General features: G+C 42.3%; 1 protein-coding gene across 1 annotated transcript in view; it reads left to right on the top strand.

Annotated features, from left to right (window-relative positions):
- The window catches only part of LOC124615627 (probable cytochrome P450 6a13), an 89,405-nt gene that overhangs the window by 24,226 nt on the left and 46,391 nt on the right, over window positions 1–18,788 (top strand). The window contains exon 3 of the mRNA XM_047143633.1: window positions 11,282–11,520. Within this exon, the coding sequence (XP_046999589.1) occupies window positions 11,282–11,520 (239 nt within the window). The remainder of the gene's footprint in view (window positions 1–11,281; window positions 11,521–18,788) is intronic.

Below are 18,788 nucleotides of genomic sequence, written 5' to 3'. Positions count from 1 at the left end.
TCAACGATTAAAGCCTTCAGGATATTGTGACATATAATACATGGGCGAAAGTTGGATAAGTTCAGTGTACTGCAATGAATAGGAAGGCGGAACTACGAGGCAAAGAGTGCTGTGTACTGCTCGTTCGCATCCCACAGAAACAAAAAAAAAAAAAAAAAAAATTATTGCTCTTCCTGTTTTCTGAAAGGTTCTGAGTCTTCCTCATTCATGTAAGAGAAGTATGTACTGGAATATTTTATGTAATGTAAATATAAGTGAGCTCTCTCTCAGCAGCGAGTTTGCTCGACTGCCTTTATGTACAAGACAACTTGCTCTGCTGCAGTAAGAGATTTTCCACTTTCTTATTTCATGTGTAGTATTTCACAGGTTCTAAAGATTCAAGTAATAATGACATTGGGGGTTTACTAAAATGTGAAAATGGTGAGAAACTTTTATCTTATGTGGAAACCAATTTTGTATTGCATAATTTGTAATGGAACTTTTATAAGCTGAGATTCTTATTGACCGGAAATGGAACTAACGTTGTTGTGTTATAACATATTCATAGATATTGAAGTTTTAATTTATGTATGCTACGGACTTAATAACGTGACTAACATATGGATAAGTGAGGAAATGTACATTTTAATAGAGCTAACATAGGAATTTCGCATCCGTACAGTCACTAAACAAGTTGTGTGATTTGCGAGCCATTACGTACCGTATGCACAAGCCGGGTTGTTTCTGAGCGTTTAGCAGCATGGTGGAGATCAAATGCTACGATACACATGACGACGGTTTCGGGCGAAGCCAGGTGGAGTACTGCTGGTGCTCTGTGACGCTGGTGAGAAGTGCGGCAGACCCACACCGAACCCAGGCTGGAGAGTCCGACAATGACACCCACTGAACTGTCTCGCCGCAGCGAATCCAGTTCTGGAACCATTAGGGAAGGTGAAGACTCGTAGATCAGCCGCTTGACCTAGTGTGTGATGTTGCTCAAAGAGGCTGCAGTAGTTTACCTGTGCGGTAGGCTCCCGCCATTTAATCGATTCTGGCCATGCTGTGTTATCCTAATCCACGTATCAACCCAGTGAACCACTGAGGCACAACAGCGCATTGCAGGGTGTTGCACCAGCTCTATTGTGGTGTCCAGCCACAGAAATAAGTCGGTGGCTGGCCAGCATATCCCTTGGCCACTTGCGAAGATCTGCCTGAAGCTCGGACCGCATCAGTATCCTCGGTTATATTCGTCTGCACTCATCTCATGTCGTTTTCAAACACCAGGTTTTCGAAAGACGTTTGACGCTGACCACATTGCCCATTACTAACGAAGACACGATCACACGGGATGTCTTTGCAAATATGCTACTGGCATGATCAATGTTTGACTAATAGGCCCTATAACTACATTGCAGTTACTGGGCGGCGAGTGTTACACAGAAACAATTGTAAGCGCAATTGGGCCCCTAATGTTTTCGATATACATAAACGGTTTATCTCTTGAATCAAAGTTTATGAAGTTTATTCTTAATCTCATGCCACTGCTTAACATGCACGGAACCATAGCATCTAAATTTACTGTCTACCTTCAGCAGAAATACCAGTCGTAGTGAGCTGTTATTATTGTCACTACATGAGTCTCAAAGCTGCAATCAGCGGAACGCTTCTGCCATTTCTTTGCATGCTTTTCAGACCAGAACGAAAGTCGTCGGCAGGAGATTCACAGAGAACTGTGTGAGGCAACCCAGTTTTCGGAAGTAGACATGCAGCACATGTAAATTAATAACGAAAGTCACATTTCATCGGAATATTTAATCGGCACGGAGGAATATGATAAACCACATTACTTGTGTTTGTTGGCAACTGACTAATGTAACCCTACTCCTCATTTACTCTTTTTTACGTATTTGTATGCCTTATATAAATTAGAGGACGCTGAAAGTATTCTGAATAAGGCAGAAGGACACAGGCTGCCAAGGCAGTAAACATGCTCACAGCCATTTCGCAGAAGGATGCCTGAGGAAGGCGTTGGTTAATAGCCAACGGGCCAGGTAGGTCTTTTCATTAGCGCACTGGGATGTCCAAAACATCATCGATGAACACAAATAGGATCTCTTGTGGTGCAAGCCTCCTGCCATAAAACATTTTACAGCCCAGGCGAATGGGAAGAAGAGAAACGTTTTTAGCAAAAGGCACTACTGAGTTTTTCTCCGTAAAGTACCACACGCGACAGACACACCATGGAAATGGAATGGGAACTCGCAGTTTTCGGGCCTTTGAAGGCGTGAGATGCCACTGGGCATGTTGACTCAACAAAAACCGAATGTTTACTCGAAATAAGAATCATAGGGACTGGCTGACGTAAATAAACAAGAGGTTAGATAAAGAAGATTTACTGTACTGACGAAGACTATCTCGTTGGTCACAGACAGAAGAAGAAGAGAGAGAGAGAGAGAGACTGACTTTGTTCCGTATAAAATGATAGAACACGCGTTGCTGGTTAACCAAATAGAGGATGGCTCAGGGGAGGGGACTAGCATGTTCTGAGGAGCAATTTTACAGGTCGGTTCTTGGAAGATTTAAAGCCTAACCTGTTGGGTCCACTCATATAGGTTGCCTAAGGGATGCTGTGTTCTCGGAATGCTATACAACAATTCAAGCAAATAACAATAGTAGTTTCATGTCAGTAAAGCAGATCTGACAATACTTAAGTTGGAGATTTACAAGGAGTAGTCGCAAACGATGGGCGACATGCGAACAGTCATATTTTTGGCTATGCAATGTTCCTGCAAGTTTTACACGCGTCACTGATAACTAATGTCCGCACTGAGCCGATACTGAGTACTAATGCCCGTGTACTGAGCTAATCTGAGAGGCCGAGTCTGGCAGAAGCGGTGCTTATATTCACTTCGGTTTGAGGGCGCTCCTGTCGTGGTGCGGTCCTATTCCGTGCACCATTGGCCGATGTCGTTTCACCGCCTTCCCTGGTCTTGCGATCTTCGACTTCGTTCTGGCGCTTGTGGTTACGCCAGAACATAACCAATGTGAATACAGTACAAGGATTGAAACATGGCAATGATTGATTTCCTTGTAGAAGACATTCGATCAGAAATCACTTCATCCTACTCTTCATCTTGCACTTCAGACTTTGCCGAGAACTTGTGACGGCACGCCACCACCAGCGTTGATGTATCCAGAAACTTAGAGAAATTTTGAACTGATTTTGCACTTTTCCACTTGAGAACGTCGGTGGTGTCTCCAGTGACTGATTCTGAAGCCGCTTAAGCCTCCGTTTGCAACACTGTGGTGAGATAGAGCCGCAATCGCGAGAAGGATCGGAAGGAAATTAGCGTCATTTTATAACATTTTGATCATTTCAGGCTTCGCTTTCAAGACTTGCATTTTAATTCATTGAACAGTCTGCTTTTCAACTCCGCCTTAGGTGCGACGTATTCCCTTCTATGGTGCTATTTACCTTTGTAATAACATTACGACAATCATTGAGATCATTTTGATTGTTGTTAGTCACTTGCGCGATTATCAAGATCCTTCACCATAAAGTATTTGTCAAATGTGCCAAGGTCTTCTTGTTGTTGTGGTCTTCAATCCTGAGACTGGTTTGATGCAGCTCTCCATGCTACTCTATCCTGTGCAAGCTTCTTCATCTCCCAGTACCCACATCCTTCTGAATCTGTTTAGTGTATTCATCTCTTGGTCTCCATCTACGATTTTAACCCTCTGCGTTGCCCTCCAATACTAAATTGGTGATCCCGTGATGCCTCAGAATATGTCCTAGCAACCGATCCCTTCTTCTAGTCAAGTTGTTCCACAAATTCTCTACTCCCCAATGCTATTCAATACCTCCTCATTAGTTATGTGATCTACCCATCTAATCTTCAGCATTCTTCTGTAGCACCACATTTCGAAAGCTTCTGTTCTCTTTTTGTCTAAATTATGTATCATCCACGTTTCACTTCCATACGTGCCTACACTCCACACAAATACTTTCAAAAACGACTTCCTGACACTTAAATCTGACACTTAAAATTTCTCTCCTTCAGAAACGCTTTCCTTGACATTGTCAGTCTACATTTTATATCCTCTCTACTTCGACCATCATCAGTTATTTTGCTCCCCAAATAGCAAAACTCATTTACTACTATAAGCACGTCATTTCCTAATCTAATTCCCTCAGCATCACCCGACTTAATTCGACTACATTCCATTATCCTCGTTTTGCTTTTGTTGATGTTCATCTTATACCCTCCTTTCAAGACACTGTCCATTCCGTTCAACTGCTCTTCCAAGTCCATTGCTGTCTCTGACAGAATTACAATGTCATCGGCGAACCTCAAAGTTTTTATTTCTTCTCCATAGATTTTAATACCTACTCCAAACTTTTCTTTTGATTCCTTTACTGCCTGCTCAATATACAGATTGAATAGCATCGGGGATAGGCTACAACCCTGTCTCACTCCCTTCCCAACCATTGCTTCCCTTTCATGCCCCTCGACTCTCATAACTGCCATCTGGTTTCTGTACAAATCGTAAACAGCCTTTCGCTCCCTGTATTTTACCCCTGCCACTTTGAGAATTTGAAAGAGAGTATTCCAGTCAACGTTGTTGAAAGCTTTCTCTAAGGCTACAAATGCTAGAAATCTAGTTTTGCCTTTCCTTAACCTATTTTCTAAGAGAAGTCATAGGGTCAGTATTGCCCCACGTGTTCCAACATTTCTACGGAATCCAAACTGATCTTCCCCGAGGTCGGCTTCTACCAGTTTTTCCATTCGTCTGTAAAGAATTCGTGTTAGTGTTTTGAATTAAACTGATAGTTCGGTAATTTTCACATCTGTCAACACCTGCTTTCTTTAGAATTGGAATTATTATGTTCTTCTTGAAGTCTGAGGGTATTTCGTCTGTCTCATACATCTTGCTCACCAGATGGTAGAGTTTTGTCAGGGCTGGCTCTCCCAAGGCTATCAGTAGTTCTAATGAAATGTTGTCTACTCCCGGGGCCTTGTTTCGACTTAGGTCTTTCAGTGCCTTGTCAAACTCTTCACACAGTATCATATCTCCCATTTCATCTCCATCTACATCCTCTTCCATTTCCATAATATTGTCCTGAAGAACATCGCCCTTGTATAGATCCTCTATGTACTCCTTCCACCTTTCTGCTTTCCCTTCTTTGCTTAGAACTGGGTTTCCATCTGAGCTCTTGATATTCATACAAATGATTCTCTTTTTTCAAAGGTCTCTTTAATTTTCCTGTAGGCAGTATCTATCTTACCTCTAGTGATGGACGCCTCTACATCCTTTCATTTGTCCTCTAGCCATCACTGCTTAGCCATTTTGCACTTCCTGTCGATCTCATTTTTGAGACGTTTGTATTCCTTCTTGCCTGCTTCATTTACTGCATTTTTGTATTTTCTCCTTTCATCAGTTAAATTCAGTATCTCTTCTGTTACCCAATGATTTCTATTAGCCCTCGTCTTTTTACCTACTTGCTCCTCTGCTGCCTTCACTATTTCATCTCTCAAAGCTACCCACTCTTCTTCTTCTGTATTTCTTTTCTCCATTCTTGTCAATCGTTCCCTAATGCTCTCCCCGAAACTCTCTACAACCTCTGGTTCTGTCAGTTTATCCAGGTCCCATCTCCTTAAATTCCCACCTTTTTGCAGTTCCTTCAGTTTTAATCTACAGTTCACAACCAATAGATTGTGGTCAGAGTCCCCTGGAAATGTCTTACAATTTAAAACCTGGTTCCTAAATCTCTGTCTTACCATTATATAATCCATCTGAAACCTTTCAGTATCTCCAGGCTTCTTCCATGTATACAACCTTCTTTTATGATTCTTGAACCATGTGTTAGCTATGATTAAGTTATGCTCTGTGCAAAATTGTACCAAGTGGCTTCCTCGTTCATTCCTTACCCCCATTCCACACTCACCTACTATGTTTCCTTCCCTTTCTTTTCCTACTATCGAATTCCAGTCACCCATGACTATTAAACTTTCGTCTCCCTTCACTTCCTGAATAATGTCTTTTATCTCATCATACATTTCAACAATCTCTTCGTCATCTGCGGAGCTAGTTGGCATATAAACTTGTACTACTGTGGCAGGCGTGGGCTTCGTATCTATCTTGGCCACAATAATGCGTTCACTATGCTGTTTGTAGTAGCTTACCCTCATTCCTATTTTTTTATTCATTATTAAACCTACTCCTGCATTTACACTTTTTGATTTTGTATTTATAACCCTGTATTTACCTGACCAGAAGACTTGTTACTCCTGCCACCGAACTTCACTAATTCCCACTGTATCTAACTTTAACCTACCCATTTCCCTTTTTAAATTTTCTAATCTACCTGCCTGGTTAAGGGATCTGACATTCCACGCTCCGATCCGCAGAACGCCAGTTTTCTTCCTCCTGATAACGACGTCCTCTTGAGTAGTCCCCGCCCGGAGATCCGAATGGGGGACTATTTTACCTCCGGAATATTTTACCCAAGGGGACGCCATCATCATTTTACCATACAGTAAAGCTGCATGCCCTCGGGAAAAATTACGGCTGTAGTTTCCCCTTGCTTTCAGCCGTTGTCAGTACCAGCACAGCAAGGCCGTTTTGGTTAGTGTTACAAGGCCAGATCAGTCAATCATCCAGACTGTTGTCCTTGCAACTACTGAAAAGGCTGCTGCCCCTCTTCAGAAACCATATGTTTGTCTGGCGTCTCAACAGATACCCCTCCGTTGTGGTGGCACCTGTGGTACGGCTATCTGTGTCGCTGAGGCACGCAAGCCTCCCCACCAACGGCAAGGTCCATGGTTCATGAGGGGGTCTTATTACATTAATATTGCCGTTGTTAGTTAGTTGTTTTTATAAATAAATTTATCAGAATAAACCAAAGTAATTGTGATTTTTGTCTAATTTAGTAGATGTAGTACTCCTAACCAGTTGTTTTGGAGAGTGATTAATTAACGTATATCAGATACAGGGCCGACTTAACATGCCAAACCTGGGTTCACTAACGATTGGTGGAATATCACTTTATTTACGACGACGTTACTGTGTCTTTAGATTTCAGTTTTCTAAACAGAAAAGGCTGGGTTACCAGACTGGCAAATGGGACGGCCGCAGGCACGGCCAATCGATTCGGCTCGTATTTGGCAGGTCGGTTGCGTACAGCCTAAATCGAAAGACTAACGTATTTGGCCTAAAGCCCTTCGCTTTTGAGAAAACCATCCGTAAATTTCATTATACGCATTGAATTCTAAATTGACGGGATCGATAGATCATTAAAATTGTACATTTTTCATCAGTATTTTCTTAGAAACTATTACGGCCGCCACTTGCGTACCCGTAGGCTAAACTCGCTGTTCAAAGACTGCGCCGCTGGCGTAGCAACCAAGGCCTCTGCCTGCAAAGCAAAGAACCACTGTTCTATTGTAAAACACATTCTGCAGGTCTTTTTGTTTGTATTTCTTCCCGTGTCGCCATTGGTACGAATACTATGATTATGAAGATAATCAATAAGGAATAATAATGAGGTTGACAAGCACATTTCTGAAACGCGATGAATTAAAACTGTAAGTCTCGTCGTATGAAAACAGTTCAGAGTGACGATAGTGTGAATTCGTCGCGAGAGACCACAGAGTGGTGACCGCAGTTGGTGAATCTGGGCCCTTCCAGTGCCTGGTTTGGCGCCTAGTTTGTGGATCATAGCTCAAAAACCAAGATTGGTCACATCTTGTCACTCTTTCCAAGAGATTAGGATCGTTTCCAATTGTGTTCGAAGCGTCAATATATACATTTTCACCAACTTCTTTTGTTCTATAGTGAAAATTTTCAGCACCAGTTTCGCATGCAATTTAAATGGGTTGTATAAAATTTGCCTTACGCATTCTTTATCAGCTTCTAGTTTCAGCAACCGATCGAATACTCAACAGACTGTCCGATCGAATCAGCTTACTTACTTTTTCGAAATTGTCATCCACTTTTGACGTTGAAGGGTGTCCCTGGCGTGAGTCATCTTCAGCGTCTTGTCGGCCATCTTTGAAACGCTTGAACCACTCAGAAATTCCCGTGAACATTATAAACAGCCTTCGCCATACACTTCTTTCAGTAAAAGATAGGTTTCAGTAGCACATTTTCCAAGTTTCATGTGAAACTTCACAATTCGTTGCTTCGGTATTACATTTAACATTTTCCTGCCAAAACCGAATAACAACTCTTACTCAAACGAAAGTCACGGCCACACTGGTTTGTCTACAGACATCAGAGATGCTGCATTCAACTGAGAAAACGTCACGCTACATAGTTATTGCTCATTTATCTTTGGTGCGTGCGTACTTCCTCTATGACAGCATCAGTCCCGTTATTTTATGTTCACGCCTCGTGAGCCTCCTTTGTCAGCTACATTTTCGTGTCTACTCTGATCAGTAGGTTCACCTCGGTTGTCAATGGACTTGATTCCTGCTTCTAGGCCAGCTAATTCCCTCTGAGTGGCTTTTTCCACGAACATAAGGTTCAGATCAATGTGAATGTGCTGCCTACATTTTTTTTTTAAAAAAAACTGTTTCCTAATTAAATAATTTCTGCCACTTAGGGTTCGCTGTATCTTGTTCATGTCATTAAGATGATGGTTTAGTCCGTTGGGCAAACGGTGTGTATTCTGTTTCGTAGTAACACTAGCAAGTAATTCAATGTGCTAAATTCCTAGCTTGCAGAGTGTGTGTCCCTAATAGTAAGACTATTATAACTCGTTTCGTAGTTAAGTGTTTTCGATTAAAATTTAGATGTGATATGCTTAAAGAAATCTCTTTCTCTTCTCACCTTATTTTAGTAGAATACTGAATATAAACGCTAACTTTATCCAGCAACAGCAACAGACAGCAGGCCGGCCAGTGTGGCCGAGCGGTTCTCGACGCTTCAGTCTGGAACCGCGCGACCGCTACGGTCGCAGGTTCGAATCCTGCCTCGGGCATGGATGTGTGTGCTGTCCTTAGGTTAGTTAGGTTTAAGTAGTTCTAAGTTCTAGGAGACCGATGACCTGAGATGTTAAGTCTCATAGAGCTCAGAGCCATTTGAACCATTTTTTGAATAGACAGCAAGGAAACACTGTGCTTTTGTACTTCTTTAGCTGATAAATCGATGAATGGTCTTTTCTGATTACCAGCTGCCTTCATTACGGTAATACCAGTAATTATACGATATTTCCAGAAATAGCACCGTTGTTCCCACTATAGTCTAATTGAAATTACTTGATAGTTGGCACTTCTCATGTTAGATCTGATTTCCTCCAATCAGAGAGCTCAACGTCACGCCCAAACCGTTCGCCATTGCCAAACTGACACACAATTGGTCAGTTCACCTAGAAGTCCTTGTCCTGCTTTCATTCTTGATGTTTGGATCCTGAGTCACAGGTCTGGAATTTTTATTTAGTATTTCATCATACATTATAACCACACCAAAAACAGCACACACACATAATGATGCTAATGAAATACTCACGTTTCATACACAGCACTATCTAAACACTAATGGATATTCCCAAAAGACGTGATTCAGCGTCACATATGCGGTTATCATAATCACAGAGGTCGGCTCACGTTAGATAAGCTTCTCACGACCTTGCGTGAAACCAAGTTTTCGAAGCCTGCAATTCATGGTTGCTGGCTGGATGATCAGAGTCAAAAATATAATGCCTTGTTTCAGTGTTGTATTGTAACGCTATGGTTAGAGTATAATCCTGCCATGCTTGAGGTTGTAGGTTCGAGTCTCGCCAACCATCTCAAATTTTTTTCGTTTCTAAATCTAATCAGAAGAATTTGACTGTCATTTCTGTTCAGTTAATTGGTTTAAATGTAGCGTTCTTATTTCTGATTCTTTGCCACGTCATTTTAATTATCGTATTGAATTTTTATTTGCTGCTGTTTTTCTACCTATCATTTTTTTTGTGTCTGTAATCTACCTATGTCGCCTGTAATTTGCAGCCGAATGCCAACGACGACTGCTCACCGTTTGCTAACGCGGCAGCCTGTGACCCAGTCAGAGCCATAGTTTCAAGTAACAAACGATAGCGAGAAATTACCGATTGCTTCTAGCGCTGAAGCTAGACTTTTTCTGTCTTCAGTTTGCTCGTAGAGGTTAGCTTTAATAGCCGTGAACAAAGCGACCGTCATTTTAGTTGTGCCACAGATTGTTTACCACCGCTTTCTTGTGTACATTTCACATCTTGAGATTGTGCTTAACTTGTAAGTAGGCTGTTTATGTTTTCTAATTGGTAACGCCACGTAGCGCTCAATATGAAAATCACTGGCTGTGCTGTGTGCAGTCTGTGGCTAGTTTGCATTGTTGTCTGCCATTGTAGTGTTGGGCAGCGGCAGCTGGATGTGAACAGGGCGTAGCGTTGCGCAGTTGGAGGTGAGCCGCCAGCAGTGGTGGATGTGGGGAGAGAGATGGCGGAGTTTTGTAATTTGTCATGAACTGCTGTATATATTATGACTTTTGATGATACTAAGGTAAATACATTGTTTGTTCTCTATTAATATCTTTCATTTGCTAACTATCCCTATCAGTAGTTAGTGCCTTCCATAGTTTGAATCTTTTATTTAGCTGGCAGTAGTGGCGCTCGCTGTATTGCAGTAGCTTGAGTAGCGAAGATTTTTGTGAGGTAAGTGATTTGTGAAAGGTATAGTTTAATGTTAGTCAGGGCCATTCTTTTGCAGGGATCTTTGAAAGTCAGATTGCGTTGCGCTAACAAAATATTGTGTGTCAGTTTAAGCACAGTCATGTATAAATGTTTAAAGGGGACGTTTCAAACTTAGGATAAGAGTTTAAATTCAGATCTATAAAACGTGTCTCCTGTCACAGTTCTGTCATTGGTCGCTTAAAATCAGCTGTCGAGAGAGCATCTCGCATTTCCGACTTACCTCGCGGCGGGCATTTCCAACATTGTTCCGCGTTACACATTAAGAACATTTGCGAAGTGATTCGCCATGTTTGTGTATCGCCTATAAGTGAGCAGTAACCGGCGGCCGATGTGGTAACACTATGGCAGCCGTCAACCATCAAGTAATTTTAAACGAACTATAGCAAATAGAGCTCCGTGTACACAATGTAAAATAAATATTGCTAGCACTTAGGTCACATTTTTACTGTTCACCAGACATCATTCGCCTAACACAATCACACTGATGGAAAGTAGCACACTGAGAAATAATCTTATTTCGTATTAGAAACTCCGATGACAGACATTCTAACTACTGTACTGACAGTTTCTGACGCTTGTCTTCTGTTGTAGGTGAAAAATATTTTGGAATGTACGGATTCAGCAGACCACTACTTGTCTTAAGGGATCCAGACCTCATTCGACTAGTGCTGGTCAAGGACTTCGATTCTTTCAACAACCGAGGCGTTCCTTTCAATGATCGGGAGCCACTGAACCATAATCTGTTCTTTTTAACTGGTGTCAAATGGAGGAGGCTGCGAAACAAGTTGACGCCGACATTTACGACGGGGAAGCTGAAGATGATGTGTCAGGTAAGAAGGTGCTTTGCCTCGAGATACGACAGGTTGTAATTATTAACAGATTACAGTTACACGACCGTTTCCGTTTTACTTACTTCTGGAAGCTTTGTTGGTTGCTGTGAGGCTTACTTAGTCTATGAGGTCTTTGCTTTCTTTTATTGTTCCTTTCTTATACGAAATATTAAGTGCGGGTTGCTGTACTACGTATTTAGTTCATTTCAGCATGATTCTAGTAAAACACTGATGTCACCACAAACCAGGATCATGTGGCGATGACTTACGTTGATGGTTACAGAAAAAAAGCACTGAAATCTAGGCGGAATGCGCCAGATTTGTGCCTTTTTTTTAAGCTGCTACATTAATATTACACCACTCGCATGTGTCAGAAAACTGTATTTGTGTTGCAGAATTCGCCCTTTCATTTTCTCGACATATTCTCAAGTGTAGACAGTGAGCAATTTTTTTTCACTTTTTAATAAACTATGGTCGATTATTAGGTTGACTGAATGATGGTTGCAGTGACTGCACAAATAACTGTGATGAACTTGTTTTTTGATAAGTGATCTCTGTTCTACCTGGATACAGAACTCTGGGCTTGGAGTACAGAACTTACGCTTATCTACAGGTTCTTGTCGTCTGCATCATATGTCATGTTGCGGTAAAGAAGAAAAGTTTCAGTCGTAGCGTAATTATGGATCATTTGCATATTTCTGATTATAAACGTGTCTGAACCCGGGTCGATCAGATAAACGCAGTGTTAATGCGCTTTATTAGAAGATATCCGCACAATCAGAACACTTCCTTCTGTCACATAAGATGCGAATTTTAGTCTCTCTTGTGGATTTGTTTCTACAAATGATGGCAGAAAATTTAGTTCTAAAAATGGCTCTGAGCACTATGGGACTTAACTTCTGAGATCATTAGTCCCTTGAAAATTTAGTGCCCCAGGAATATTTCGTATGCTTTGTATCTTCAGGAGGCATTCCCTGCTAAAAATTTACAAATTTATTTCCAGTATTAATACAGAAACCCATTATCTGTCAGCTAGTCTATCTTGTACAAGCCTTATCTCTGTATAGCGGCAGCAACCTCCATGCACTGAACCTACTTTCTCTATTGAAGCCAGGTGCTCCCTTTAAAATGTTTAACCCCATTTTCTTCCTTTCTTTTAGTCAAGTTTGCAACAATTGTTTCCTCAATTAGATTCAGTGCTTCCTCATTATTTACCAAATCAGCCCATCTAATCTTCAGCATTCACTTACAGCACCACATTTCAAAAGCTTCCATTTTCTTCTGGTATGAACACTTTATATCGATTACGTTTCACATTCGAATAGGGCTACACTCTACTCAAATAGATTCAGAAAAGAATTCCTAGCACTTACAGTTGTATTCAGTGTTGCACTATTTCTCTTGTTCAGGACTGCTTTTCTTGTTATTGTCAGTATGCATTTCATATCCTGTCTGTTTTCACCATCGTCACTTGTTTTGCTACCCAAATAGCAAAACTCGCCAACTATCTTTAGTGTATGCTTTGCTAATCTAATTCCCTCAGCATCACTTGACTTAAATCCACTACTTTTCACTTTTGTTGGTTATTCATCTTACAATATCTTTTCATGCCACTATCCGTTCATTTCAACTGACCTGCCACGTCATTTGCGGTCTGTGACGGAATTATCATAACTACGTAGTATGCATAAATAAAGATGATCTTAACAAATGAGTTATGAAGAAACAAATGCGCCGCGGACGCACAGTGACTGCCCGATTGCACCAGAAGAATGGAAAACTACCACATGCAGGTGACATCACTGACCGAGTCATGAATGACCTTCCAATCACTTGGGTAAAGTATAAGGTTCGTCGAAACTACTTCATCCTAATAACGTGCTTACAAACTCTGTCTCGTACCCTGTTCATTTAATGTGCAATTTCTCACTATATTCTACCTTGGTGAGTGGGGAAATTTTCGAGCGCCATGATCCGCAGCAGTCTGCATCATCACATCAGCTGCCAATTGCGGGAACATCCCTCTTCAGAGACCGCAAACCTTGCGTCTTCTCCAGAATCCGCAGTCCAACTGTTCTTTAGTGAAAAAAATTTTTCCTTCGTCTCTAATAGTCGGTGCAAATACTGTGCATCAATGAAAACGGCTCTGAATAATTATGGACAATGATACTGTCTTTAAAAATATAACTAGCTCCCCGTCTAGCAAACGTCTTACGACGTTAACTAATCTTTAAACACCCATATAAGCAGTTCCTAAACAATGTTACTCTTCCACTCCCCAGTTAAGTTTGCGACTTCAACCAATATACGTCTCCACATACGAATTTCTTGAAAACTGGCGTCCTGACGTACCCAAAATTTTTAGATTCAGCAGTGAGTGTTCTTACAACATTTTAGTCAAGAAGGTGTTCATCTTGCCTAAAGTGGCACCAGGAAGTCGACCCAACACTTTACAAAGACAGAAAAGAATCTCTGAACACAATTCTGCGATGTCACAACTCACGGAGCCAAGAGGTCAGTATCTGTGGTGGACTTACACCCTCACGGCTTTCCAGTAAGGCAACCCGTCAGCGAAAAAGAAAGCTCCTTTTAAATGTGTTTTGACCAGATGCCACAGCTTGTTAAAACCAAGATTTTGTACCAGCGCAGTTGCTCTTTACGGCACGTTACGTGACTTATTTTGATGCTGACCTGTACTCCATATTGTGCAGGATGTATAATGCGAAAAACTACCGAAGTGTGACTCATAGGCGACCGGGCAAAACAGTGCTTCTGGTTGTCAGTCTACATGCTGCGACCGGACACTTCTCCTCACGTCCTTCGATTTCTCTTCTGAAAGGCGAGCCGCCACGGCCATGTCGTCCGACCGGATTGCGAGTCACCGCCTTGGCCGTCTCTGGTTACCCTTGTTCATCATGGAACCAGGTAAATAATGGAAAATATCACGTGCAAGACTGCTACCAGAAAAGAGGAGGAGTTAATGCAAAAATAGACTACGTATCCTGGCAATCACTCATCACAACCGTTAATATTAATTAAATGACAGGGATAGAATTCAGGTAGCGATGAATTTAAATCAACTCTGATTGAAACATGAGATGTGACATTCCAGAAATGGACTGAAGGGTATCAGTGACTTCCTATGATTTTATGTGTCTAGAACACAGGGTTCAGCATGCTGCTCGCAACAAAATCTACAAAATGGTAGTAGTGTTTTTAGATTTGTAATCCTTTTTAATATAAGTAGCAACTTCGCCTTCAGTTTCGCTTTTCAGCTTGGTTCGTGCTCCCTGAACAACTATAAATTCTAGCGGAAAGACCTGACTTTTCGTAGGCTTAGTGAAATGAAACAAAACTACACAACCACACTTAATAACTAGACAAGCGAGTTTCAACCACGCAGCCATATTGCCATATGTGACCGATTCGACACATGCGATCCATCAAATTGCTTTGGAACTACAAGTGAGCAGCAATTGACGGCCCGGTCTTACATTTATGTTATTTTATGTTATGTTAACCGGAGACCTAGAAACGATGGAGAGGCTCCGTCCCCGCCATAGCCGCAGTGGTCCACAACCCCACGACGACTACCGCAATCCACTTCACCCCTCCGCCGCCCAACACCGAACCCAGGGTTATTGTGCGATTCGGCCCCCGGTGGACTCCCCAGGGAACGTCTCACACCAGACGAGTGTAACCCCTATGTTTGCGTGGTAGAGTAATGGTGGAGTACACGTACGTGGAGAATTTGTTTGCGCAGCAATCGCCGACATAGTGTAGCTGAGGCGGAATAAGGAAACCAGCCCGCATTTGCCGAGGCAGATGGAAAACTGCCTAAAAACCATCCACAGACTGGCCGGCTCACCAGACCTCGACACAAATCCGCCGGGCGGATTCGTGCCGGGGACCAGGCGCTCCTTCCCGCCCGGAAAGCCGGGCTTTAGACCGCACGGCAAACCGGGCGGGCTGATTTGACATTTACCGACACAGGAACGGTCTAAGGACAGATAACATGCCATTGCAACGGACCGCTGTGATTCGGTATGGATGCTTACGAAACTATTTCTGACAGCACGTCAGAGTGCCGAACTAGTGTTGCGTCTAGCGTTAATGCTCACTCGAATTTTTCAGCCCAGGTAATCAGGAAAACTACCAGTTGTTATCAGTGCAGGCGCTCTGGACGCGGGGAAGAACTGTATTCACGCTCGTTCAGGTAGGCGACGATGAAATGGCCCAAACGTCTAATTACCTGATCGTTGTTCCACTGCAGGCTGTAGGATCGAATCGTGTGAACGTGAACCTGAAGAAAACGGGAAAGCAAAGCTAGATTCCAAAGAACATGTAAAAAAACACCCGTCTCAGCAGTTTCTGGGAATGATTTTCGCTAGTGATTATAAAAAGGATGTGAGTCGTGTTGCTTACGTATAGTATGGCAGCTGTTCTGCTCTTGTCTCCTTCAGTTTCACTCTGCAAACCCATCTGAAGGCACACATCTGCCAACACGCGAAAGTGTAAGTTCTGACGCACTACCATTTTTAATGAAAGATGTCTACATCTACATGGATACTCTGCAAATCACATTTAAGTGCCTGGCAGAGGGCTCAACGAACCACCTTCACAATTCTCTGTTATTCCAATTACCTATAGCGCGCAGAAAGAACGAACACCTATATCTTTCCGTACGAGCTCCGATTTCCCTTATTTTATCGTGGTGATCGTTTCTCCCTATGTAATATTTTCGCATTCGGAGGAGAAAGATGGTGATTGGAATTTCATGAGAAGATTCCGTCGCAACGAAAAACGCCTTTCTTTTAATGATGTCCAGCCCAAATCCTGCATGATTTCTGTGACACTCTCTCCCATATTTCGCGATAATACAAAACGTGCTGCCCTTCTGTCCTATCCAGGAAAAGATTCCACACCGCGCAGCAGTATTCTAAAAGAGGACGGACAAGCGTAGTGCAGGCAGTCTCCTTAGTAGATCTGTTACATTTTCTAAGTGTCCTACCACTAAAACGCAGTCTCTGATTAGCCTTCCCCACAACATTTCCTGTGTGTTCCTTGCAATTTAGGTCGTTCGTAATTGTAATACCTAGGTATTTAGTTGAATTTACGGCTTTTAGATTACACTGATTTATCGTGTAACCGAAGTTTAACGAATTCCTTTTAGCACTCATGTGGATGACCTCACACTTTTCGTTATTTAGGGTCAACTGTCAATTTTCGCACTATTCAGATATCTTTTCTACATCGTTTTGCAGTTTGTTTTGATCTTCTGATCACTTTATTAGTCGATAAACGACAGCGCCATCTGCAAACAACCTAAGACGGCTGCTCTGATTGTCTCCCAAATCGTTTATATAGATAAGGAACAGCAAAAGAGCCTATAACACTACCTTGGGGAATGCCAGAAATCAGTTCTGTTTTACTCTATGACTTTCCGTCAATTACTACGAACTGTGAACTTTCTGACAGGAAATCACAAATCTAGTCCCGTAACTGAGACGATATTCCATAAGCACGCAATTTCACTACAAGCCGCTTGTGTGGAACAGTGTCAAAGCCTTCCGAAAATTCAGAAATACGGAATCGGTCTGAAATCCCTTGTCAATAGCACTCAACACTTCATGCGAATAAAGAGCTAGTTGTGTTTCACAAGAACGTTGTTTTCTAAATCCGTGTTGAGTGTGTGTCAATACACCGTTTTCTTTGGGGTAATTCACAACTTTCGAACACAATATATGTTTCAGAATCCTGCTGCATATCGACCTTAACGATAAGGGCCAGTAATTTAGTGGATTACTCCTACTACCTTTCTTGAATATTGGTGTGACCTGTGCAACTTTCCAGTCTTTGGGTACGAATCTTTCGTCGAGCGAACGGTTGTATATGATTAAGTATGGAGCTAGTGCATTAGCATACTCAGAAAGGAACCTAACTGGTGTACAGTCTGGACCAGAAGACTTGCTTTTATTAAGTGATTGAAGTTACTTCACTACTCCGAGGATATTTACTTGTACGGTACTCGTGTTGGAAGCTGTTCTCGATTCGAATTCTGGAATATTTACTTCGTCTTCTTTTGTGACGGCATTTCGTAAGGCTGTGTTTAGTAACTCTGCTTTTCCAGCACTGTCTTCGATAGTACCTCCATCGCTATCGCGCAGAGAAGGCATTGATTGTTTGTTTCCGCTGAGATACTTCATATACGACCAGAATCTCTTTGGATTTTATGCCAAGTTTCGAGACAAAGATTCGTTGTGGAAACTGTTATAATCATCTCGCTTTGAAGTTCGCGCAAAATTTCGAACTTCTGTAAAAGATCGCCAATCTTGGGGATTTTGCGTCTGTTTAAGATATTATAGCTAAAAAGAGCATAGAAAGGTGTGTGAGATCTACCGCGATTTGTATTAGTATCCGGTGGAGGATTTCACGCTTGACGTCACGAGCTTTAAGATGACGTTTCATAAATTGGACAGGTGGATGTCTTCAGTATTCTGCCTCATCCAACAACAACATCGCGCAACACAGAAGGAAAGGCCGATGATATAAGAGTGAATAATGTATCCGCTAGCATAGATGCCGCAGGCATGAATGGCTGTTCGTGTACAGCGGATATGTTGACTGATCTATAGCGAAAAAAATGTTGCAAATCAGTAACTCTGTTGACCACAATTTGACACTATGTGGTGTGGTACAGATGGCAACTCACTTCTGTGAGACGAAAAAAAATTTAGAAGTTCATTAAGATTCACAATGTTGAAACGTAGTTCAATTTGGAAGTTTTGAAAGTTTCCGTTTTCAGTTTATTAGGTGGTAATACTCACGCCAGTGCTGAGAGATTTTCGCTACTGCTGCTGATGAAGAAACTCAGCATTAAGACGATCAATCTCTTGTTCACATCCCAGGACAGAATCAGTGTATCCCAACTGTCTGCGTCCAGAGCACATTCTATGTGCACATGTGAAAAAGTTTTCTAAATGGGTGCCAGCCCGCCATTCGCTTCGTGGGACACGAAAACCGCCTAAAAACCACATTCAGACTGTCCGGCACACCGGCCCTCGTAGTTAACCCGCTGGCCAAATACGAAACGGGGCGGCGCGTCTGCTTTCCTGGAAGCGTGCCTTTAATGCGCACGGCTGACCGGGCAGCTAAAATACGAGCACGTGAATTCGGCGGAGTCCAGCGGAGCGGAGCGGTGTCATACCAGAGTCCAGCGACAGTGGTGTCTAGGTGATGGTGGCAGCACAGCGCGGCTGGTGATGAGT

This window comes from Schistocerca americana, chromosome 5 (genome assembly GCF_021461395.2).
Source record: "Schistocerca americana isolate TAMUIC-IGC-003095 chromosome 5, iqSchAmer2.1, whole genome shotgun sequence".
Taxonomy (NCBI): Eukaryota; Metazoa; Arthropoda; class Insecta; order Orthoptera; family Acrididae; genus Schistocerca; species Schistocerca americana.
This window is presented reverse-complemented; position numbering and strand designations above follow the sequence as displayed.